Source organism: Drosophila mojavensis, unplaced genomic scaffold (genome assembly GCF_018153725.1).
Source record: "Drosophila mojavensis isolate 15081-1352.22 unplaced genomic scaffold, ASM1815372v1 contig_36, whole genome shotgun sequence".
Taxonomy (NCBI): domain Eukaryota; kingdom Metazoa; phylum Arthropoda; class Insecta; order Diptera; family Drosophilidae; genus Drosophila; species Drosophila mojavensis.
The window spans coordinates 16,073,153-16,099,845 of NW_025318858.1; the positions used below are offsets into that span (position 1 = coordinate 16,073,153).

The 26,693-nt window shown below is 37.2% G+C and overlaps 1 protein-coding gene across 1 annotated transcript; it reads left to right on the plus strand.

Annotated features, from left to right (window-relative positions):
* Window positions 1-26,309, plus strand: LOC6576963 (zinc finger protein Elbow). The gene is made up of 3 exons (XM_002002903.4): window positions 1-336; window positions 23,520-24,282; window positions 25,164-26,309. Exons 1-3 carry the CDS (start codon window positions 268-270, stop codon window positions 25,913-25,915), a joined length of 1,584 nt encoding a protein of 527 aa, XP_002002939.1. The 5' UTR covers window positions 1-267; the 3' UTR covers window positions 25,916-26,309.
* Window positions 26,310-26,693: the final 384 nt, after the last annotated feature.

Consider the following 26,693-nt stretch of genomic DNA (forward strand, 5'->3'; position numbering starts at 1 on the left):
CAATAATAATAAAAAAAAAAAAATTAATAAATATATTTAACAGTAATTGTTGCAATTGGAGGCAAATTAAATAAATCAAAAGCCGCAACGGCTTAAGCGAGGCGCAGGCGCCGCTTTTCACTCGAGTTGGCAGCACTGCACGCCAGCCTCTGCGCTACATTGGCAGCACTGTTCACTGGCTGAGCTAACCTAAAGTGCTGCAGCTTCTTCTTCCCACACTCAAGCCAAAGAACAGCCTTCAAAGTGGATTTAACCAACTACAACAAAATGCTGCAGTCCAGCAATCATCACTATCTACGGCCGGATTATATGGCAGCGACGGCAGCTCCAACAGCGGTAAGTACCGGACAAACGAAAAGAATACATATATAGAGGCGAATATATCACAGAGAGGGTGTATAAGGCAAGGTAGAGTCTAGCTGGATGTATCCAGAGATTATTGAGTTGTGAGTTTTATCTTAGCCGGTTAAAGTTTCTCTGATAAGTTCAAGATTTAGCTTTAGTAGAAAAAGTATTTTTAGTCGTTATAACAATATTGAATTGTATACAGTTTACAGTTTTACAGTTATACAGTTATATATACAGGTTTATTATATACAGTTACTTGGGTTCACTCAGAAACTGTTTAATTGGCTTTTTAATCTTTTTCTTATGGGCAAATAAAATCTGAGAAATGTATATAGCTTACATTAAAAATAATCTGTAGCCCTTATATCTTTCTATTGAGCTAGACAAATTATAAGAATTGCTATAATCATATTTATGATTAAATAATAAATGCTATAATATATTTTAGTATTATATATTTTGGTGTTAGAAAGACGAACTCAGATTAATTTAGAGTCTTCCTCTGAAGAGAATCTTATCTATAGAGTATAATACATTTTTATGAATTGGGTGGAATTCTTTTTCTTTTCTCTATGAATTTGACTTCATATATAAGAATCAAGCTATATATTTTGCTACTCAATTAAAATATCATCAAAGTCTCTGGAGATGGACTCTACTTCAACTGTACCCCACAAAATATCAGACTTCAATTTAACTCTTTTTTTTTTTTTTTTTTTGCTATTAAAACGATACCTTTAAGTAGTCCAACTAAATAATCTATGCAAAACTGTTGTTAAATCAAATTTTATGCAATTATTTATTATTATATTCGATCACTTAATTATACTATGAATGTGGGTGTTCCTATTTGTGTGTGTGTGTGTGTGTATGTGTTTATTCAGCTCAGCAAGTTCGAGTCGCAATTTATATCGCATTGAGGTGAGAGACTGTGTTTGTTATTCGATTGAATAATAGATTCTTGTTTGTGTTTATCTGGCTGGGCCGGGGCGGTGTCGGTAGGGGCGCCGGTGGGTGCAATATATCACAATCTGGCTCTGATATGGCCAGCTTATGGAGAGCGCAGTATGAGTTGCGAGCGTTTAAATAAAATTAGTTGCCATTATTTATGAACGTATGATATTTCATAAATAATAGAAATGTCGACAGAAAAGCAATTACGGCCACTTGCCGCAGGCAACAATTTACGACGACAATCAGCAACTCCTACACATGGTTGCCGGACTGTACCGAAAGGTTGCCAGACTGCCTTAGCTTTAGCTGCAAACTGTTTTGCACCACGAATCGTCGCTCCATAAATTTATCAATACGCGCAAGTTTTATTGTGAACTCTGAAATTGCAGTCGAGCTGAGCAGCGGCGGTCTGGCAACGCTGCACTCAAATTTATATCTTTAGCAAATCTGAATTTATAATGGCACACAGAACAAATGCAATTTCACAAGTGCCGAGGCAGTTAATCAGAGTCCGAAAGCCTTTTGCCGACTGCTTCGCTCTCTGCTCTCGGCAGCCCCAAAAACTCGTTGAGACCAATAAATTTTCATTTTAATTTGTGAGTAAATATTCACACTATTCGCTCCACGAACGGATGCCAGCTCCTCGGCGCTGCAATGAATGAGTGCTGCATCCATTAAAATGGAACTAAGTTCACAATTCATTAGAGCTTTAAACGGACAAAACTGACTGGAAGGGAAAGCTATATACATACATACATCGTCTTATAGATGAATGTATGTATTCTACATATCTACTTTTTGGAGCAAAAAAAATATTCCATACTATAGTTAATAGAAGATTTTTTTTTAAGAAAGATACTGAAGAATACATTAACTCTTAAGGTTTATAAATCGAGTCAGATCAACTTTATTTAAGATCTTAGGTGTATATAATCTCAGAATTTAAAAACTTCACTTTACATATATTCTCTACTAGTTCAATTATGGAATCAGGTACTAGCTCACAGGTCCAAACTTAGGATAAATTTCTGGCTCATTCTTTCAGTCTGTTCATTGTACTTAACGTATGCTATTAAAGACACTCTTTACTTTACTAGTTCAAAACTCATTCTTTGAACTGATTTATTAACACATTTAATGCTATTCATTTAAATGAATCACTTCGTAGCGATCGATAAGATATGTATATATATTCATTTTATGTCATTGTGTGACTCACTGTTTGTATAAATAATGAACTAGTTCGTGTGGAATTGAATAACTCTAAAACTGAACTTTATTCTCTTTCGCCTCTAGTTGCATGTAATTGGAATATAATGTGATTTAAAAATAATTTTGTTAACTGTCGACTTATAAACGTGAGTCCCTTTAATTAACTAGTTCATTTGTTTTTAAATGAAATTATTACTGAAAACTCTGAGTAATGTTCACTAGTTCCGGTTCTATTAAATGAACAAGTTCCATTGATAAGATAAGATTCATTTAAATGAACTAGTTAATTTGTCACTTCAACGCTTTCCGCAATACAAGTTAGACTTTCTAGATTTTATGCCTTATTGTGAGACTTATTCAACGACACCTGGAACTAACTAATGGTTCCAAATAGTTCACCGCATTGTAGCTCAGCCCGTTCGTAGCTCTGATTGAAATGGTCGCTCCATGACTATGCAGGTGTGCTCTGAGACAAATGGAAAGTACTTGCAAAGTATTAACTGTCATTTCTCAATTATAAATTATTTGTACGATTTAAAATTTATGACGTTGTCAACTTAAGTAAATTTATTTACTCAACTGCTAGCGACTGACTAACCCTTTGCGCAGCATTTAGCAGCTATGTGTGCATTAGTGTGTGTGTGTGTGTGTGTGCATATGTAAATACTAGGCAGCGAGTGCCCATAAATTATTCAATGATTAATGACACCTGCCCGCTATTAATTATAATAAAATCAAATAAACTAAGCCTGACAGCTGTCAGTGTCATCGTTTGTGCCGTTTGTAGACGGCGAAAAACTATGCCACAAAAATGTTGCCATTGCTGCTGTTGTTGTTGTTGTTGCTGTTGCTATTGATAATTTGCTGTCACATTTGAGAAATGATCAAGCTTGACTCACACGTCTCTCTCTCTCTCTCTCTCCGTGTGTGTGTGTGTGCCATGTTAACGTGAAAGTCTGACGAGCAGCTCAACTGTTCGGGAGTGTAAATAAAGTGCAAATGTCAGCTGACCGCAAACATCATTAATATAATTAAATGTGTCAGTCAAGCAGCCATTTATGCAGAGACCGCAGAGCCAAAAGCCGTTTGAGCTTTCCAGCCAGCCAGTCAAGCAGTCAAGCAGTCATCAGTCAGCGCACGGCGGTCTGGCAACTCTGGCTGACACCACACAAACTAATTCGAGTCAGAGAGCTAGTTCATTCCTCGCCTGGGTTCAGCTCACTTTGTAATAGCGGTTCAGAGTCGGTTGTCAGGCTTTTTGTCTCTCTGTCTCTCTGGCTGTCTGTCTGTCTGACTGTCTATCTGTCTGTGTGTGCCTCGCTTGCGTGTGGCTCTAATTAAAGTGTCATCAACAGCACAGCAGCAGCAACAACAACAACAACAACAATGAACTGGCCAGCATGTTAGTGATAAATTGCTATGTCTAGAGCTGTCATGTTAATTTTTCGTGCATACTGCATAATAGTTTATTTCATTCTCTCTATCTATATCTCTCTCTCTCTCTCTGTCTCTCTTTCGTCTGCTGTTGCCTAAAGTGTTAATTAATTCTTGGAACATCACAAATATCTCTTTTAGTCTGTGTGTGTGTGTGGGCAGGTATAGACAGACACACACACACAAACGTTTGTATAGCATGTAGATCACACTTTAAATGAAGTCGAGAGAAACTCATTTGTCAAAGCTGTTGTAAGTGGGTTTAGCTATAAATTAAAACTCTAGCTTGAAAATGGCCAAGAAATTATTTTTAGCTGTCATTGAAAAGGCAAAAGTAACAAATTTTAAAATATAATTTATATAAACCCAAAGCCATTAGGATATCCATTTAAGTTTACCTTTATGTTTGTTGCTTTAAATAAATTTAAAGCTGAATAAAAAGTATTTATTGATAATACTTTGTCAAGCTCTGAGTAAATTAAGAGTTTAATAAAAATAAGCTTTTTTTTTAAGTTTGCCCAAAAAAATATGCCGTATGTCATACTCACTCAAGTCTGTTCTAAGAACTGAAATTTAGCAGATCTATGCTAAAACATCTTAAAAACTGACCACCTTGGATATTTTATTGCCTCACATTCCGACTTGGGGTATGCAAATCTCGTCTAATTCGCGCTTACTGAATGCTGCTGGACAATGTAATTAAGCTTAATTATAGTCCCAATCTCTTGGCTTCAGAAGTCTTTCAGCTAAGAAAAAAAAAACTACAAAAATAGACACAAAAGAACAGTTTCAATTGTGATTAAAACTCATTCAGGTTCCACTCTTTATTATAGCACCGACTTAATAAAACATAGCGAAATCTTTGTTAAAGAATATAAAACGATGGGAACTTCCCAGCAAATATAAGCGAAAATAGATTCGAATGACTCATAAAATAGTTTGATTAAAATCCCCATTAGAAGAGCTCAAAATAAATGTCGCCTGAATAAAATTTAACTGGCTCGATTAGGGAATACTTAAATGGCTTGGTCTCTCTTTTATGGCGCTCATAATTTTTATAGCGATCAATTTCGTTAATAACCCCAACTTTGTTGAAGACTATAAATAAAACACCATGCGGCGCACAAGAGGGCGAAATTAGAGGAAAACATCTTTTATTGGTTTTGTTTTATTTTTGTTTTTTCGCCAAGACATTTATCAACAGTAATAACAAAGAGAAAAAAATAAAAATAAAAAACACCGCTGGAGCGTCAATCGAGCTATTGACGCCTAAGTTAGCTCCATTCGCTAGGCGATTTCATGCTAAATGCTTACGTACGTACAAATTGAATGGCCGAGAGACTCAATGAATTCATTTAAATGCACGCAAGGCACTAACTATGGTAATGAATTGAAACGACGGCTTAAACGCAAAATAATAACCCGTTTTTAGCCACCGACTGACTGAAATTATGGACTGCGATAATCGAACGGAGGCGGGTGGCGGGTGGCGGGAGGCTGGGGTAGTCAAAGCCAAAGCCAGAGCCAATAATCGTAAAATGCGGCAACAAATTAACCAATAAATTAATATAGAAATAATCATATTAATATGCCCGCTGATAACTGTCAGAATGCGAGAGAGTGGTCAGCCAGAGGGGCGAGTGGGAGGGGCAGACTATAGAGTACACGGAGTGCGAACTAGCATAGTGCTGTTAATTTATGGCCAGTTGACATTGTGGCCAAATGTGTTTTCCAACGGCTCCTACATGGCAGACCCGAAGCAGCTGATTCCAATACGAGGTCGAAGCCAGCCGAGATAAGCAAATGCCCTTAATTTTTGGACTTTCGTTTGGCTCTTTTGTCTCATGCGTTCAAATGTGTTTTAAAGCCCGGTCAAGCCAATGAAAAAACATAAAAAAAAAAACAAAAAATTCAAACAGTAGAAAAATGTCGCAAAATTTGGCCTTAACTGGCATTTGCTGACCATTTCCGATAGGCCTTAATGCTGCTGTAAGCCGCATCAGCTTAACTGCTTTCCAAATGGCAGCAATCATTAAGTCGCCTCGTATGACTGATTGCCATAAAATGATATAAACACTAAGCCCTCGGCACCACCACCACCGCCGCCGCCGCCGCACCACCACCAGCAGGCCAAGTGGCTCAACGCCACATTCGACACTAAACACACACAAATTGCTTTTGAAGCCCCCTCGCAGCTGATGTATCTACGCATTTATGCGGTCGGGGCTGTCCATTGTCCATTGTAATCATAAACAGAGACGAAAGAAGAAGCAAAACAGAAAAGGGGGGAAAAATAAACCCAAATGTAATATTGATAAGCCAGAAGGCGGTCAACACTCAATGCCCCGTGCCCCATGCCCCACGCCCAATGCCCATTGCCCTATGCCCAATGCCCAATGCCCAATGGGACCGAATGCCTGGCGCCAGCCACGCAGCTTGGGCTTGGCTTGGCTTGGCTTCGCTTGGCCTGGCTTGGGCTTTCAATCAAAGCGGACAACAACAGCAACCAGACAACGCACCAAACAAATAAGCAATCAATCTCAATCACATCAATTATGCGCCGAAACAACTCGCTTGTCTTATCACACACAAAAAAAGAAAAAAAAGAAATCAAAATTCGAATGTGTGTTGTATTTTTTTTTTTTTTTTTTTTCTATTATTATTAATACTTTTTGTTGTGTTCGAATGGACGACACTTTTAAAGCAACACATTGACATCGTTGTTAATCATTTTAATTGGCGCCACTTGAACACTCTTGGCGACTGCGTGTGGGTGAACAAAGATACATGCACAGATAGTGCCAAAGATGGAAGTGTAGATACAATTGGAGAGGGGATAGATAGATAAATATATGTTTACTTATAACTATTTATATAGAATACAGCATAAATGCATCAAATTGCGACATTTATGCCTATCTGTATAGAGTGTCGCTTCATCTAACATGGATAAAGATACAAATGTATCTATACACGTGCATATACTGAATAATGATATAGAATGTATCTATATCGAATATTAGCAAATGCAGCGCCATTCGAAAAGATATAAATCTTGAAGTTAATGTGTAAACGGTGCAAGAGATCTACCATATATAGAAGACCAGGAAATGAGAAATGTAGAAAATAGAGATCTACCTATTCTAGATAAATGTTTATGTATAAATATTTATATAGAATAAAGGCTAAATACATCAAGTGATAGAGATACTAGAAGAATATTTGAAATCACATTTAAGCCTATTTATATAGAGTGTAGCTTCAGTTAACATGGATACAGTTACAAATGTATCTAAGCAGAATAATGATTTAGAATTTATCTTCATAGACTTATTCAGCATAATATCATAAGCTGATATATCCGAAATAAAATGAAATCATCTTTAGATGCAAAGGCAGATACAAAAGATACAATATCTTAACTATGGATACTTCTACATATGCCGATGCACTTGTTGATATATAAATGTATCTAAGCTACAAACTGATAAATATAAAGATACATATTGAGATGTAGTTCTCAAAGTATCTATAAGGTTGTTGCTAGATGTTTTTCCCAATTGTAGATACATTTTCCATTTGTATATATACTCATGGAATATATGATATATGTATATATTTAGGTTTGTACCTATAGAACTTAGGTATATGTAAATGTAATAATAACATATAGACAAATGTATAGATGATACAGCTATATAGATAGATATAAACCTATAGCACTTCAACATATGTAAATGTGTCTAAAATACATATAGACAAATGTATAGAGAATACAGATATATAGATACATATCAAGATGCAAAGTATCTAGAAGATTATTGATATATGTATGTAGATACTTTCTATACATGTCTTTCTTAAATACAGATACATTTTACATTAAAAGTAGATACATTATTATTCATGTGGAGAATATATTAGGTATGCATCTATGTATGTTCATATCTGTTATTATATTATTATATATTCGTATCTATGTATGTCGCGCCGCATGAATATGTATCTGAAAGCGTGTCTGTATCTGATATGAATTTGTATCTATAAATATTTATATACCTATGGCCCGTGCTCGTATCTATTGCATATCTATCCAGATCTATACCTATAGCTTTGTTAGTATCTTAATCCACTTGAAACTCGAGCTCTATCTCCATCTAGAGCTGTCAAGTCTTTCGTCAGCTGAGCGGCCGACGTGGCTCCATTAATTTTTAAGCAGCCATTTGAAAGCGGCTCAAATTAGTTTCGTGTGTTGCAAGCAACAAGCGACCGACCCCACTTGGCACACTCGAGAAGTGAAAGTGAGCGGTGAACTTTCAACAAGTCTGTGGCCATACAAACGGGAATATCCGACCAAGAGATACCCTAAACAGAGATTCTGTTAATGTGTAATAAATTATGAGAATAAAAAAGATTTACCGTACAAACATTTGAGTTCGCATTGTACTTTGGTATTTCAGAAAATCAAAGCTTAAGCTGCGCTCTCAATGAGATTTGTGAGATTTGCAAGATTGTGTTTGATTTTTCACAGAATCAAGCCAAGTAAATAAATAATCTAATTTAATGACCGTGTCGCACAGAAACAGCAGCTGTCGCTCGCTGACGCGTCGCGTTACTAGAACCAGCCTCATCCATATTCATTACAAGGGGCCTCACGATTGAGAGCTATGAAATATGCGCCATAAAGTTGACAGCGAGTTCATTTAAATAGAAAACGACATGTGTCAAACTGACATTTGTTTTCATAAAATGAATTTTGCTTTTTCTTCTTTTTCTTTTTCTGTTTGCTTCGCTGTAAACGCAACAAATTTCTTAGACTTCAGCGGCTGTCTGTCCGTCGGGCTGCATGAAATTGCGTTTGCTTTTGACACTCTTTGAACCCGGGCTGATTTGCCTGGCGACAGTCCCAAGGTTGAAAGAACACAAGCCAGTCAACGAAACAAAAATACAAACATAAATATACATATATATATATATTTACTTTTTTCTTCTAGAGAGAGAGCAGCAAGAAAAAGTAAAACAAATTAAATACTCCGACAGAATTGTTATTTTCGAATGACATGCATGTCAAATGGCAAAGTATTTCTGCAGGATCTGCACTTGACAGCCGTAAACTGGGAAATGTCATTCAAGACAACAACAACTTTCGAACCAAAAAAAAACAAAAAACTAAACACAAACATTCAATTGTGGATAACTCTGCATGAAAGCTCTTCAGCTAAAAAGTGAAAATGCATTTTCCCATTGCACCGCACGACACGAGCATCTCGCGCCTTCCCACAAAAAAAGAAAACAAAAACAAAAACAAAATAAGACAAACCCTTCTCTCAGTGTCTCTGTCGCTGTTCCCAGCTGACGCTTATCACGTGTTGCAGATCGTTGCCTGAGGGCGCCGTTTCACGCTTCCCACTGGCTGCTTATTTAAATTAGCTTCGACTCTGCCGCAGAGTTTACCATCTGCAATTCATTTATACAGCTGCTTGTCGCCCCCGTTTCCCGTCCTCCATTTCCCGTCTCCTGACCGACTCGCATTTTGGTATACTTTCGCGAAATTTGCTTATCGCCGTGGAAAAAATCAAGCAAAGGGCGTTGCGCACACAAAACGGAAACAAATCAACAAGAGAAAAAACATAAAACTAGTTAGAACAACTCTTAACAAGTGATCGACAATAAGATGCCCAATATTTCTAGTCATACAACAAAATTTTAGAATAAATTTTATTTCTGGAACGACTTCGTAATACTAAATAGATTAGCTTTTCACTCTTCTTTAGTTCTTTAGTGGGTTCAGTCAGCTATAAGGTGCTTGATAAGAAAGATCGATAGGTATTACTTCACTGAATGTCGAAAGAGAAGTTTGGAAAATAAATGCAGAAAAAATCTTAACAGAATTTATTTATACTGTTGCCATTGCCTTTAATCTCATTTAAAAATTAAAAAAAAATATAAGCAATCTAAGCTTAAACTAAGCACAATTTTATCGATATTAATTATTTATTCTTAAACAGAATAATTTCTTAAAAATATTGGCAATTCAATGGAAAATAAATATATTAGATAATACAAATTTCTTACCTTGAATAAACTTACTTAAATAATATATGTATCGATATATCGATAACACTTTTATACCAAATCATATTTATATTTGGTTTTATTAATTTATTTTAGACTTTTCTTATCTTTACGTACTTTTACATTCCACATACCCAATGTCTTCTCACGGAACTACAGGGTATGCAATAACTGCAATGTCTGAGCTGCAAGCTATATCTCTTTATATTCTATGATAGGGTGTGTCATGCGTGTGTTTGTGTTTCTGCTTTTGGCTGCATTGCCGGTAGTATTTGGCTCTATTCGCATATTTTCGCATTTGATTATCTAAAGTGACGGACGGGGGCAGCCAAACAGACTGAAAGGCTGACAGCCTGCCAGACTGGCGAACTGGCGGACTGGCGGACTGGCGGACAGACGGACAGAGGCGGCAGTATAAAGGGCGTCAGCCTGTCACTCACTCATTCACTCACTCACTCGCTTATTCTCACGCTCAGGAATAGATAATTTCTTTTTTCTTTCGTTCGGCTACATTTTGTACACAAATTGTGTTCGTTGTACAAATTAAAAACAACAAAATAACAAGAAGCAGCAGCAACAACAACAAAATGCCGCTGTGCAACACTGAACTGTCAGTTGGCTTTCCGGCCCCAAAATGGCCGAGTGCTTCGGAACACTGGTAGCTGTCGCTCTATGTGTCTCAGCTGACTGCCATTGAGGAGCTGAAACGGATGTTGAATCGGAAATGCATTAAAGAAAAAAAGAAAACGAGCGCTAGAGCCTGTCCCATGGGGTCTATTTCCATATTTTATTTAAAATTATTTTGAAGAGCGAGTGCACCTTAAATAATATCTTTAACTAACTGAGCAGATTTCTAATAAAAATACTTTATATGCTCACCAAGAAAAAAAATTGAATAGATGTAAAATAGTTGCAGTTGACTCAATGCATAACGAATTGACTGCTCGAAATAATTATCGTTTTATTATTTTATTTTAAAAAAAAAAAAAAAAAAAAAAAAAACAAGTAAGAAAATTCTAGTCGAGAGTGCTCGACTAGATACTACCCTGAACCCAACAAATAAAAATGCTCATTTAGTATGGCTGAAATTTCAATTCCGATGTATTTAAAAATATAAATAAAATAGCAAACTCATTTAATAAAATATAAAAATATTTTGAAACAATTAAAAAAAATTAACATCAGTTGCATCGATCGGGATTCGAACCGCGACTTCTCGATCGAGCGTCATGCACCTAACACACTAGGCCACCTCACTCCTGCTAGTGGCGCTGGCAAAACTCAAATAGATTCACTGCTGCAGCGCCATCTACCAAAACTAAACGAAACTAACTGCTGATGTGTTTCTAAGAATCTGCTAGAATAACCGAACTATTAAAAACGCACATAAAGTATAGTTAAAATTTCAATTTCGGTGTATTTAAAAATATAAATTAAATAGAAAACTCATTTATGAAAAAATAAAAATATTTTGAAACAATTAAAAAAAAATTAACATCAGCTGCATCGACCGGGATTCGAACCGCGAATCCTCTATCGGGCGTCATGCAGCTAACACACTAGGCCACCCCACTCCTGCTAGTGGCGCTGGCAAAACTCAAATAGATTCACTGTTGCTGCGCCATCTACCAAATCTAAACGAAACTAACAGCTGTAGTGATTCAACGAATGTTTTTGTTGTAGCTGCTGCACGTGCGTTTGTTAATTGGCCAAATATTTGAATATTTTTTATTAATTTTTGACTGAACGGAATTTAATGAAACTTTCGGCATATGATCTACATATTATATTGAATATTTGAGAAATTTAAAAAAAAAGAAAAATCATTCACAATTAGCTATAGTGGCATCTGATTTGAACTTGAATGTTTTTACTCGATAAAAACATAACGGGATGATTTATCGAATTTTAAAAGCAAACTCGACGTCCGCGCTGTATAAACGGTCATTTAAAAAAAAAAATTCAAGTCTCTAGCTCTTATATCTTCGGAAATCGACGCGTTCAAACATACGGACAGACGGACAGACGGACAGACAGACAGACGGACAGGGCCAAATCGACTCAGCTCGTCGCCCTGATCAAGAATATATATACTTTGTGGGGTCTGCCACGCCTCCTTCTGCCTGTTACATACATTTCAACAAAACCATTATACCCTGATTTCCCATTTTCAATGGGTTCAGGGTATAAAAAAAAGCGGAGTTTATTTTTAGGAAAAGCTCTTAGATATTAATTAACATACAAAATAATGATGATAAAATGAATGTTAGTTCGTAAAAAAAAAAAAAAAAAAAAAAAAAAAAAAACACCCACACACATACAGAAAATCTTTAAATTATAAAAAAAAAAATCCTTAATTATAAAAAATATAATATAATTATTATATTATAAATATAAAAAATATAATATATAATATAATAATTAAAAATAAAATTATAAATAAATAAAAAAAAATATATTATTACATAATATAAAAAATAATGATAATTAAAAATAAATTTATAACTTCAGTTTTATATGATTGTTAAAAAATGGGAATATAAAACACAAAAATCAATTTAAAGAAATCAAATCAAAACACTTTTCAGACGGAAGTAAAAACCAAATATTTCGAAAGTTAATTAACACATGAGCAATGCAAACTGAAATCAGGCGCGGAAAACAAAAATTGAAAGCACGCGAACGAAGAAACGAAAAATGAAATCAGGAAAATGAATTATGAATAATCGTGCAAGCAGGGCAGGGCAGGCGCGGCGGGTGACGTGCTGGCGAGCGGGCCAGGGGGCGAGAGGGCGTGGCTGGCCCAGAAGAGAGCCGGCAGCTGTCCCGACACGATTCGATACGCCAGTTGTTAGCGCTGCTGACAGGTGTTGTCAACGCATGTGTAAAGCGCATAATTATAAATAACACGTAATTAACGCGCTGCAAATGCGAATGACACCTCGGCTCATCTAATTTCCTCACAGGCCAGCGAAGGGGCAGAGGGGGTGAGGGGGAGCGAGGTGAGAGAATATGTGCAATGTCTTACAAGTTGCACGTTGCAAGCTGCACGTTGTGTGATGGGTCATTGAATGTGCAGCATGTTGCATGCAGCAGCAACAGAAACAGCAACAGCAACACCTTGGCACATTCAATAGGAGCAACAGTTGCCGTCGCATTCATTAGCGCTGACAACTTGAAATGCTAATTATTGTCAAATTAATTTAGTCGCCTGTCAGCTTAAATTCGCATATAGAATGTTTTGGTATTTCATTATATATATGTAAATAAATATTCCTTTATTTTTTTTTTTTTTAATAATAAAATTAAAAACGGGCACAGTCAGCGTCTGTCTGTCAGCGAGAGAGAATTTATATGCAGGCCGGCATTATTGTACAAATGCGAGAGCTAATGAATGCCGTACGTAGGCGCAGGCAGTCAATCAGTTGACAGACTGACAGACTGACAGATTGACAGACGGACAGACAGTCCGTTTCTGTTACGCTTTCGGCATATGCAAATTGCAGCAGCAGCAGCAGCAGCAGTTGCCACACACGCAAAATGTAGGCAAATGCCATAAACAGAAAAAAAAAACAGGCCAAAACATTAACATGCATTAACTTATTTTATTAACTGTATTAAATATGCATATAAATACATAATCACTGACTAAATGAGTTAGTAAGGCATGTTTACACAATGTGTTTAGTTATTAAAGACAAGAGAGAGAGGGCGAGAGAGAGGCAGAGTCTGGCTCTGGCCAGAGCAAGAGCGGGACAATTCTTTGACAGGTTCACACTGCGTATGATTGATAAATTCGTTGTCTTAATTACATTGAAAAACAAAAGGAACAACAGGCAGCTGGCAGCTGATATGCAAAACCTTGAGCTGTTGGCCCCCAGCTAAAAGCAAAGATTTGTTGTTGTTGTTGTTGTTATTGTTTATTGTCGCTGTTGTTGTTTTTGTTGTTGTTTGTTCGTACTCAACATTTGCTTTTAAGCAGCACCATGAATGATGAGGCTACATAATGGAATATGCCAAATGGGCGTTGACAATGGCCAATAAGTGGCTGAGTAGGCGATAGAGATGCAAAGAGTTAGACAGAGAACGAGATAGAGTAGAGAGAAACAACAACAACAACTAATTGCAGTTTAACTTTTATGCCAAGTTGTGTGAAACATAAATAAATAAAAGCCAGCAAGTGTTAACAGCGCGAATAAACAAAACCAAAAGGTTATGCGACAAGCGTAGCAACAACAACAATAACAATAACAGCAACTGCAACAATTGCTACAACAACAACAACAACATTCGCTAACTGACAACTAAATGGACACGTAATGTTGACAAAAGTCTGGCATAAAATCTAACGGAGTGCGATGGGAGGGGAGAAGGTTGGAAGGGGGGCGCACACACAGCCCCAACAGACCTCAAATGAAAGAAAGAGTGACACATGAAAATGGCATTAATGTGTCACTCAAAAACGTACGGCAGCAGCAGCAGCATCAGCAACAACAATTGCAGCGGCAACTGTGACAATTGCAATGATATGGTTGACAGTTGCTGTTGTTGTTGTTGTTGTTGTTGCAGTTGCTGTTGTTGTTGTTGTTGTTGTTGTTGTTGGCAATTGTAGTTGCTGCTGTTGCTGAGGCCACAACAACGGCTGAAATTGCAACATTGTCTAACGCCAAGTGCATATGAGATTGCTGTGTGTGTGTGTGTGTGTGTGTGTGTGTGTATGTCTCTCTGCATCTGTGTGTGTGTGTGTGTGTCGTCAAATTATGTGGCAACGCCATAAGAGCATTGCCACACATTGCCCCTGCACACCCGCTCGACCTACGACTCATGCAATATAAGCTTTTCATTTATTTTGTATTTTTTTCTTTCAGTTTCTGATTTTCTGTTTTCTGTGCAGTTCACTCTCGCCTCGGCCATATTTACTCAAGTAGAGCCGAGCTGCCTTTGACAGCCAAATGACGCTGTCAGCTGTCAATATGACAAGTGTCACTTTTGCAGCAGTTGACAGTTAATGTGACAGCGCTTGTGCGCCGGCTAAATAAACTACGGACAGGCATATTGGATTGCACATTTGCCGAGCTCGAACTCGAACTCAAACTCGAGTGCTTGCAATTTGGCACATGCAACGCATTCGCCTTTGACATGCTGCACATTTCATGCTCCGCTTGCGGCAAGCCATTGCAAAATTTGTGAGACATTTTTCTTTAAACTGATAGAAGTATTCTTGGAAGTGCACCAAGCTGTGGCACTTATCAAACATTTATTTCACTTTTGTGGAAAGGATTATTTATGCTTTGAATTGCAATTGCCCTCAAGTCGATTCCATGTAACCATATCTACAGCTCTCTTGAGTGCCATCAATATTGAGAATAATAAATATCGAATTAAAACTGTCATGCATTAGCTATATATTGCTCAGATTTATGGCATATATCAATAATAATTGCATTCAGCTATATCAATATTTTTTCCTAAAGTTTCTGAATTTCACATAGTAGAGACAAATTGCCCGATGAATCACACTTCTTAGCAGAGATATTGCATTTGATCATTAATTATTCGAATAGCTCAATATTATATTCTACCTTTTAGTAACAGTACAACATATATCAAATCTAGAATACAAATGGAATATTAGCATTTCTGTTATCTTAAAGATTTATTCTATATATATATAAATACGATTATAAGCTATCAGTAAAATTCAGGGACCGTAACGATTATCATTTATATACAAAAAATAAAAAAATAAAAATTTCTACGTCATTAAAAATAAAACTTTTAATTACTAAATATAATTTATATGATCACAATAAAAAAAAATAATTTTACACATCAATTTTTTTTTTACAAAAATCAAATTAAAACTATTATTTTCAGTTTTTTTTTTTATTTGAAATATATTCATTTTTTAGTTTTTTAGTATTGTATTTAATATTTTAATTATTTTTCAAAGACTATTTCAGGTAAGATTACTAATATTTTAATGATCACAAAAATAGAAATATAATATCAGTAAATAAGCAAATAGAGTTTTTAAATAGTTATTTTAAATGTTGTCTCTTTTTCTTTTCTTTTAATTTTAAATATTATTTTGGAGTTTATTTAAGGTAAAATTAGTAGTATTTCAATATAAATAATATTAAAATAAAATTATATTATCATTAAGTTATAAATAAATAAATATAAAGTAGTTCACCTATTTGCTTTCCCATTTAGTTAAAGTATATATATTTTTAAATAATTAAATTTCATTTTTAAATAATATTTAAGAGTTTATTCGAGGTAATATAAGTAATATTTCGATATAAAAATATAATAAATTGATTAGAAATAATTCACTCATTTACTACCTACACTAATCTATAGTCATTGCTTCTCTCCAATTTCTGTGTGAAAGCTTTACTTACTTTTTTACTAGAAATAAATATCACGGCTTAAAAACGTTCGTCTTTCGTCTTTAATTTATTTGGAACGATATTAATATTGTTGCCCTCCCGCTGCGCACGCCCCCAAAGAACATTTCGTGTTCTACTTTATGAATTATGATTAAGTAAATTGTCAGAAAGCCACACGGGCGACCGAAGGGACAATTCCTTTGAATGAATGTTGTCGAGCGCATTTATGTAAATTTCCGTTGTGGCTGTCTCGCAGCACTGGCAGAATTTATTAGCAACACAAAAACACACACACACACACACACACAAAAAAAGGTGTTAACAGATAATGGATAAAATCCACATAAGCGTTAAGTATGTGCAGACAGACAGAGAGAGTGAGCGAGAGAGAGAGAGAGAAAGAGAGCATAACGTCTGCATTAAGTGTTATACAATTTTTATCGCTTATTTTATAATTCGCAACAAAACTGAAAAGCGTCTTAACAGACGACGCCAACATCCTCGCTGGGGGCTTATGCAAAGCGATGTCGACGCTGGCGTCGACGTCGGCGTCGCACAATTTCCGCTTTTTATGCTTATCCTGTAATTCATATTTATAGCGGCTGTTTCTTTTTGCTGTGTATGTGTGTGTGTGTTTGTGTGTGTGGCACAGGAAGCAGCAAACTGAGCCACAGCAGCCGCTATAGAAAATTGCATTTCATACGAAAATACGGCCACAAGGGGTAGCTGAAGCAGGAGTCGGCCACAGGGCACTGGCCAGTGGGCGTGGCAGGGTAGCTTTTTGCTGAATTGCATTATCAATGTAGATAAGTTTTATTGCTTTAGCCAGGGCAAACGGCCATTTAAGCATCATTTACATTTTCGGAGCAAATACTCTAACATAATATATGGGCACCCATAAACTGTAAAATGTATATGTAAATGCTGCTCAAATTGGATATATGTATTTGCCGTGCGGCTGAACTTCAAAGCATCATCAGCATCAGCAGTAACATAAGCAAATAGGTGACGACAGCAATTCGATCTTCACATCTTGTTTGCGGCTGCCGTGCTTCAGTCTGTGCGCTTCAGTTCAATTGAACCCATTCAGATTTGATGGCTCGAGAGCTTGTCATTGTCATTGTCATTGTCTCAAAAGTTTCAACATTTTGTTTGTCATATTAACATGGAGTATGATTTTTTGAGTGGCTTCAAGCACGCAGTTGATCAGCGCCGACTCGAGAGTCGTGAGCTCAGAGTCGAGTCTCTATGCTCTGTCTCCCTCACTCCCTCTCTCCCTCTCTCCGTTGATGTTGTCTTCGTTTGCGTACTGCAGCTGCTTAATATTGTTTCAAGTGTATATTTGCTCTGTCTAAAGTTTGCTCTGTCGATGTGTGTCATACTTGCCCCTAACGCCGACGGGTTTTGGCCACAAAACAACATGGCTCAGAGCCCTATTAAAATGCCGCTGCGTAAAATGTGTCACATTTCACATTTCACATGTCGCGCGCGTCGTATTTGAATCATGTTCTTCGACAGCTGTGAAAACTTGTGTAAACTGTAAAAACTCACACACAAACACACAAGTAATACTGTTGTTGCTCAATATAAAGTACAGTAAATACTGCCATGAAGCGCTAAATGGGTTGAGTCTCTATTAGCAACACATTTTCGACACAGTTGTCTTCAATCAATATTGAATTAATGCCAAGCTGTACTGATAATACTGTACGGAAAATAAAATCGATTTAAATTCCGAAATATTGGAATCTGTGAACAACTATGGAATCAAGCTTGCAGCCAATGTATTCAAAGTTTTTTCTACATTTATATAAAACGTCTGCAGCATTTGCATCGATTTCTATCGATTCTTTGTATATTATTATCGATTATAAAGTAATAATAATATAATATAGGATAATAATTTTCTACTATAATATAAATTAACAATTAAATTATATTATTTAGCAATAGAGTTTTATATTGCATAGCATTAAATACATACATATATACATTCACAGCAATGTCACAATTTGCGTATACGTCATATTAAATTATCAATCAAATTTTAGATTGAGCTATTAATGATAAGATTTATTGAATTTTGTTTTATTTGTGCTCTTGCATTTACATGATGTTTGATATTATCGTGAATACTATGCGTATACGTATTATTATGTATTATGTTGAAACATTGTAATCAACAGTTTATCGATTCAGAATCGTTTATTCCACATAAATATCATGCTATATGCGGTCTATATATGTATCCATATAGCGGCTGGATAGTGAATGAAACGTGTGTTCTACTTTGTATGCCTATTATTGATCGATTATTCAAAGCTTACTATCGATCAATGCCCATCGCTTACTCATCAATAAATAAATGACTGTCGATTATTCCTCTTATTTAGCATAAATGTTATATTGCTATCGATCAATGTCTATCGATTTCTCAACAATCACTATCAATTTCTTATTCACCTCTTATTTAGCATAAATGTGATGGTCAATATATCTGAATTTAATAAGAGCCCAACATTAGCCTGGTTACAGCTCGTATACGTATTAATAGCTGTTAACAGCAAACATGAATAATAATCGACGGCTTGCCTATTTTACTGTCGATTTTTTGTAAATGTTTATCGATTTCCATTATTCGTTTACTCAGCTTAAATGTCATGATGCCTTCCTACGATTCATGTAGCTGCAAGGTTATGCGCACCGTGCGTTATACCCACAGCCAGAGAGCTGTGGATGGCTGCCTTTCTGACTGTTTAGTCTCGAGTGTCTAATTCAATTATACGCACTTAACAAGCGACTGTGACTCGATTGTGCAAAAGGCATGACCGAATGCATATGCCCGAACCGTTTTCAATCATTGCTCAGGCAATAATTGCAGTTGTTGATGTTATTGTTGTTGTTAATATTTACTCGTTATTTAACGTCGTTGTTGTTTTTGTAATTGCTGCTGCTGCTGCTGCTGCTGCTGTTTGCACACATTTTTCACAGAGTGTAACATTTTAATTAACACAAAGCTCATAATTTGTAAACGGATGTAAAGAAAAAAATAAAAACAAAATCTGAAAAAAAAAAAAAAAATAGCAGCAAGCAAAGGGAAATTTTATTTAATGTGAGCGAGTGCTAATGAAGTGCCATAACTACCCATTTGTTAATTTTTTTGCTTTATTTTATTAACCATACATTATTAAATTTAGCACATTTATTTTGTTCTTTTTAGCACCCAGTAAATTGTGCTGGGGCTCTAAGTTGTTCGCTTTTGTTCCAATTAGCCAGCTCAGTCCTAAATAATTCAATCAACTATTTAGAGCCCGCAGACATGAATGTCGTCTATTTACGTCCCTAATAAATACTATTGTTCAGTCGTAAATCGTGCAAGTCGCCTGTCTATAATATATAAACATTGGACGAGAACTAAATCACAAGCAAACGCTAAAATCAATACGGAATCTTTATCAGCCAGCGCTCGTTTGAATTATGACTAATTGTGCTAAAAACGAGACTGAGTGGCAAGCATTTGGGGTTCCGAATCGATAAGTTTCCCCTGATAACGTATGCGTTCGTGGAATCAGTGGCCTATCAGCGGTAGAGGACTACCTCAAAGGGGGACGGGCTGCCATAAAAATCAAAAAGTATTTCAAATCGACAATCGTTGAATGCGAAATTGTTGAGGAAACAGCGGGTGATCATCGAGTGATCGTGCTCTGCAATCAGAATCATAAAATGTGAGCCAGAAATCGCGTGCTGAAGACCTTAAACAACAGAGAAGTATATAAATATAGAGTGTGTGCATTTCTACAATATTTAGAGACTCGATAGGCCTAGTGCCTTAATACCAAATGCCCCAATGTCATTCCTTTCTTGTAATATATTTAGGTCTTGACTAGCTAAAACACTTGAACTCAGCTATAAATATATATGCTAAATCTGAATATCTATATTATAAATAGAATTGCTATTCCTGCTTAACGAGAACAGAACATATAAAACATATTTGGTTTCAATATTTAAAAACTCGATTTGTTTTAAGCCACTTTGGTATCAAATCAATTTTTTTTATCAAACTCTAAATTAATTTTTTTTACAATTTTTTTATCAAACTGACAACAATTTTTTTTAGCATTTATGATTTATTTTTAACAAACTCCTAGTTATTGTTTATTTTTTTAAATTTTTATACCCTGAACCCATTGAAAATGGGAAATCAGGGTATAATGGTTTTGTGAAAAGTATGTAACAGGCAGAAGGAATCATCGCAGACCCCATAAAGTATATATATTCTTGATCAGGACGACGAGCTGAGTCGATATAGCCCTGTCCGTCTGTCCGTCCGTCCGTCCGTCCGTCCGTCCGTCCGTATGAGCAAAAGGATCTCAGAAGATATAAGAGCTAGAGAGCTGAAATTTGGCATGCATACTCGTGTATACCATAGGCAGTACAAGTTTGCTTTATTTTTTCGATAACTCGTCCGATAACTTTTTTATCGAGAATAATCGAAAATTCGACATTGTTTTTTCAGCCTAATTTGAACACTTTTAGACCTGGAGACTTCAAATTTGCAATGTATATAAAGTTAATAGACACAAAGATTTTGTAGTTTACAGATTTTGGATACCACGCCCCCTTCGCCACCAATTTGTAAAAAACGTATTTCAAGTACTAGAGACTTGTGCTTTGGAATGTACACACATTTTAACCATATGATTACGCTCTAAAAGTTTCATTAAGATTGTGTGTCTACAAAAGAAATTATTCAACAAATAAATTCTCATAATATTGCCCACACTAAAGTGCAGCCCAAGCGCAGCCGCTGCTTACTGCGCAGTTAGCAGAGCGCGTGCTTATAAGTGCATGTGTATGTATGTGTGCATAAAAGAAGTCCAGAATGATTAGAATATCAGTTTGGAAGGTTCAGGGTATCTCCCAGTCGAGCAGTCTCGACTGGAACCTTCTTACTTGTTTTTTCTAATTTTCCGATAGTTGCTGAATCGTAAATAATTTTTCTTTCTGCGTTCCTTATCGTAGCACAACAGAATACGGGCGTACTCCATTTAAGAGTGTGTATGTATATACACATGCATATATATGTATTTATTTATTTATATGTATGTATGTGTGGGAGTATTTATGTTATGTCGAAGAGAAAAAAGCGCTTAAGTACCGATAAGAAATTTGCCATTTTTACAATGGTATCATAATAATTTATGGCTGCCCATTGAGTGTTATAAAAGCTTCAATATTTTGTAGTTTATGACTTGCGCCAGTTGGAGCATGGGCGTAATTACGCACACACACACACACACACACACGCACACACACAGGCTTACTAAATACATAAGCTATACGTCATTATTTCCAATGTGCTTTGTTAGTTTCCATGAATTATGACTCTCAACTCGTTTGCTCAGTTTAGGTTCACTACACTCTCACTCTCTCTCTCCATCTCTCTCTCTCACTCTTTCTCTTTGGGCTTCGTGCCCTGCTGGGCCATAATTTATGGCATGCGGCGAAATGGATTTTATTGCAAAAGCCGTGTTCGAGTTTATGGCACAGCTGTAAGTGGGCAATATTCATTTCATTTATATGCACTTTGCTTTGTGGCCTCGCCAGTGTCGGCATTTCTCTCTTTCTCTTTCCCTCTCTCTCTCTCTCTGTCTCTCTCTCTCTCTCTCACTCTCTCACTGAAAATCGCAAATTTTCACTTTTTAGCCTGAAAAGTAGCACTAAAACAATATTAGTTATTAGCTATGATTAATGACCAATGATTAGACCAATTCCGCCCATCATTCGCTAAATATTGCGTTGTCACATTTTATGGCAGCTTTATGGCTAGCAATTCGCTTGAATTAATTGCGACAATTGCCTCATCCATTATGCTCAATAAAATTTAATATAACATGTCATCGAACAAAGTTAAATAGAGACGGGCTATCTGTCTCTCTCTCTCTCTCTCTCTCGCTCTGCCCTTCGAGGTCTCTTTCTAAACACGCTCTTTGAATGTCTGTTCTGTTTCAGTTGTGTTTGTAAAAGGCTTTACAGTTTTAATTCCTTACCTATGAATCCTATGCCCACAATGAGAATCACGAAAAATATTCTTAAAATAATATAATACAATAATATATAATAAAATACAATTATTTAGACAATAATGTAATATCTTTAATGTATTTGGAGATTTTTAATGTTTATAATCTAACAATTCATTTTATCCAACTAAAAAAATTAAATAAAATAAAAACGTGAATTAAAAATAAATATGTAATTTCACATAACATACATTTATTTTATTTTTATAATTCTTATAAAATATAACATAAACATGAAATAACAAATATAAATAAATTTGTAATTCTTTAAAAAATTGTTTAAATTGTCTTGAAAAATTTGAGAAGTTTTTCATTTCTCTGTGCGTATTTCAATCCCTACTTTCTAGAGTACTACTCGACCAGTTTGAAATGAAATCATGATTCAGGGGCCAGACAGTATTTATGGATGTATTTTTCTGTTTTTTTTTTTTTTTTCTTTCTGTTGTGTATTGTGTCATTAGGTCGCATAATTTAAACACTTCGCGCTGCCTCAGTCTCGGCCGGAGTAGCTTGTTTGTCTTAACAGCGCGCTTTATCATATTTGTAGCGCCCCTTGGCAATTGGGTTTTGGGGCACCCAATGGGGTCCAAATGCTTTCACACTACATTTGCGTCGTAATTTCATATTTAATGTACTTTTTATATCTTTTTATTTGCAAGCGCTTTAATAGGCCCATAATTCCATTTATTTTGGCCACGTCGGCCGTATTTATGGCCAGCAGCCCTTATTTATTATAGCCGCGAGCAAATGGGGAGGGGGGCTTTTGAAATGGGAGCAGGCCAAAAGAGACTCAAAGAGTGCTTCATGATCGAGCGCGAGTGTTGGCCACAGATTAGGATCACGCATCGTGCCACGCATTTGGGGCACAAAGACAATGCAAATACGAGAAAGAGAAAGAAAAAACAGGCGACAGTCCGCGGATTGTTCAAGTCTTATCTGATGGCACGATATCGATATAATAGAGTGAGAGACTAATAATAAGCGTTTGCCTCTTGCCCTTCTCTCTGTCTTGCAGCTGGACAACAAGAGCAGTCCGTTGGCGCTACTGGCACAAACATGCAGCGCCATCGGAGCGGATACCACAAACCCCAAGCTGCTGGCGGCCAATATTGAAAAGTCCACAAAACAGCAGCCGAAGGCCAACGGCAACGGGCTGGATAATGCACGCGATAAATCCTCGCCGGTTAGCAGTCATTCATCCAGCGTTAGCACCGGCTCCGTGGAGCAGCAGCAGCTGCCGCCGGCTCACAGTAAAACCCTCAGCACCTTTAAGCCCTACGAGACCAACAACAACAACAACAATAATAACAACAGCAGCAATAACAACAACAACAACAATAGCGATTGCGGCGCCACAAATCTCACCAGCAGCAACAACAACAGCAACAACCAACGCGTAAAGACACCCAAGGCAATGGCCATGGCCATGGGCAGTGGAGCCTCGGCCAACGGACAGCCGCGCTGTGACTCGAATCAGAGTGCCAGCAGCAGTTCGCATCGGGAATCGCCCAACGCCAGCGTCTCGAACCAGCTGCGACGCACGCCCAACGCCAGCGGCCAGCTGAACGGCAGCAGTCCGGTGCACTCTACCGCACCGGCACGCAGCAGCTCCAAAGAGTCAGCGTCGATGCATAGCCCCAGCACAGCCGCACAGAATCCCAGCTCCAGTCGACTGCAAGAGGCCGCCTATGCGGCGGCCAAGGAGGCCAGCTATGTGAAGGCTCTGCATGCGGCCAGCCAGCAGGCCAGTCCCTCGGCTGGCTCCTACTATCCGCAAGGTAAGAGTCCTTCTAGCCATATCGAACTATCGTAATCAAGGGATAAGATTCAAGACTCGCATTGAGATTGTCTCATATAAAACTCGAGCTACTTATTACAAAGATCTTAAAATATAGTAAAATAAATAGTTTTTACGACTTTGAAAGTAAAAAGTTATATCTCTATATCTCCTATTGAAATGAAGTAAATATTGATTTATAGAAAATCAAACAGTCAAGCAAAACTGCCTTAAAAGGTCATATCTCGTCAACGAAATCTCCGATTTGAGTAAAATGAATTGTGTTATATAGATAATATATCAATTTTGAGTTGATATGGTTTTAATTCTTTTATAAAAGTGCAGCAAAGCTGAATAATCTTTAAATATGTTTAGACTCAAAAAGCTAGATCTCGCCAACGGAATCTTCGATTTGAATGAAATAAATTTTGGTATATTGAAAAATATTGAATTGAGGTAGAGAGACGCAGTTTGAGATCTGTAAAATTTCAGTTGAGCTTAAGAAAATTGTTGCAACCATATTTTCGTCACTTGAAATACGTAAATTTCACTAATATTTTTGTCATATAAATTTCCAAACCTCTTCTTATATTTTGCATATTAGATTTGACTCTTGGATCCTATATAAATGATATTTAAATTTATAAAATACAAAACAGGAAAAACGATCCATAAATCTCTAATGCCATTAATTTATGCCTCTTTTATGAAATTCTTATACCGTATATACGAATTATATAAACTTGCAGAGAATCGCAAATATTAATATTTGTAATATCTTCAACTATCCAAACTTGATGCTCGAGCAGTTCCTAATTGGAATATCTCCATGAGTATTAACTATCTAACATCTCTCCCAACTCTTTGCCTTCTCGCCTGCAGGCTACGGCTCGCCCTATCCCATGGACTTGATGGCAGCGAGCTCGCTGATGTCGCCGCATCCTGCGATGTTCAAGGCCTCGGCCATGAATCCCTATTTGAACTACGCGCGTCTCAAGGGCCTGGCGGATCCGGCGGCCATGATGTCGGGCGCACCCAACATATGCCGCGACCCGTACTGCACCGGCTGTCCGGCCAGTCCGCACTACATCAACAAGGCCGCCGGGCAGCCCTGTCCGGCGGGCTGTCCGCAGTGCGAGATGGGCGGCGCGGGCAAGTCGGGCGGCAGCTCTGCGGGCGCTGGCGGATCTAATGCAGCAGCAGCGGCGGCGGCAGCGGCTGCCTCCTCCTATCACGCCCAGCTGGCGGCACTGGCGGCCGCCTCGCAGCTGCCGTATGTCTGCTCCTGGATTGGCAGCGATGCGGCGTATTGTGGCAAGCGTTTCGGCACCTCCGACGATCTGTTCCAGCATCTGCGCACGCACACAGCCTCCGTGCCGGATGCCGTGCTCAGTGCAGCAGCCGCGGGCGGCATACCACCGAATCATCCGCTCTTTCAGCGCACCTACCCCACCCCGCCGCTCAGCCCGCTGTCGGCGGCGGCGCGCTACCATCCGTATGGCAAGCCGTCGATGCTGCCGCCGTCGCTGGCGCCGCCGGGAGTGCTGCCCGGACTGCCGCCTCATGCCGCGCTGGCCCAGTACTTTGCGCCCTACTCGTTATATGGACCGCGCATGGGCTCCTCGCATCCGTAGTAAAAGCCCCATCCGTAGATGGAGATGGAGCCAGCCGTTGGTCCTAACATTCAGTCAAATCATTTTGCTTGAGTTGCCCCCTCCCCCTCGGCCTTGCCAAACTGTAATTGTGGGGCAGCGGGGCAGGGACTGGGACGAGGACGTGGGGTCAGGGGTCAACTCATTCGTGAAACGAAAAGCTAGTGATCTAATGTACTATAGCTACATACAATTGTTTAAATTTAGCTTTAGGCGAAAAGTTCTATTCAAGGATATGCCGCACATCCACTCGTTCGTCAGTGTGTCTCTCCGTATGTCCCATTTAAAGCTTATGGTAATTGTAAAATTATTTATTAATTTAAAAACACACACACAATACAAATACAAAATATATATATATATATAAATAAATAAATACATAAATGTACATACGTTCGTACATGCATATGTGAAAACCAATTTGAAAATGAAAAGATTGTCCAAAAACTAAAAGTTGTAAAATTATATTGTAAATTATATTAATAACTATATGTGTACATATATGCATATCTATGTATGTGTACATATATGCTATATATGTTTATGTATGTGTATATGTAATTATGAACACAATTTTAAAGTTCACTTAAGCCACTACAACAAATCAATAAATCAAAGAAAAACTTTAACTGAAACTGAATTTTTTCTGGGGCTCAATTCAAGCTGGAAAAGTTAAATATATTTACTGAAAAATTATAGTTAAATCAATTTTTTTTTTTTAAATAATAAATAAATAAAATATATAAAAATATATATTAAC

What these genes read in the sequence shown, in the direction of transcription:
- LOC6576963 (XM_002002903.4), top strand. Translation starts at nt 268, where the DNA reads ATGCTGCAGTCCAGCAATCATCACTATCTACGGCCGGATTATATGGCA. An exon ending in CGACGGCAGCTCCAACAGCG is followed by an intron (nt 337 to 23,519) that starts GTAAGTACCGGA and finishes TCTGTCTTGCAG; the next exon opens with CTGGACAACAAGAGCAGTCC. An exon ending in TGGCTCCTACTATCCGCAAG is followed by an intron (nt 24,283 to 25,163) that starts GTAAGAGTCCTT and finishes TCTCGCCTGCAG; the next exon opens with GCTACGGCTCGCCCTATCCC.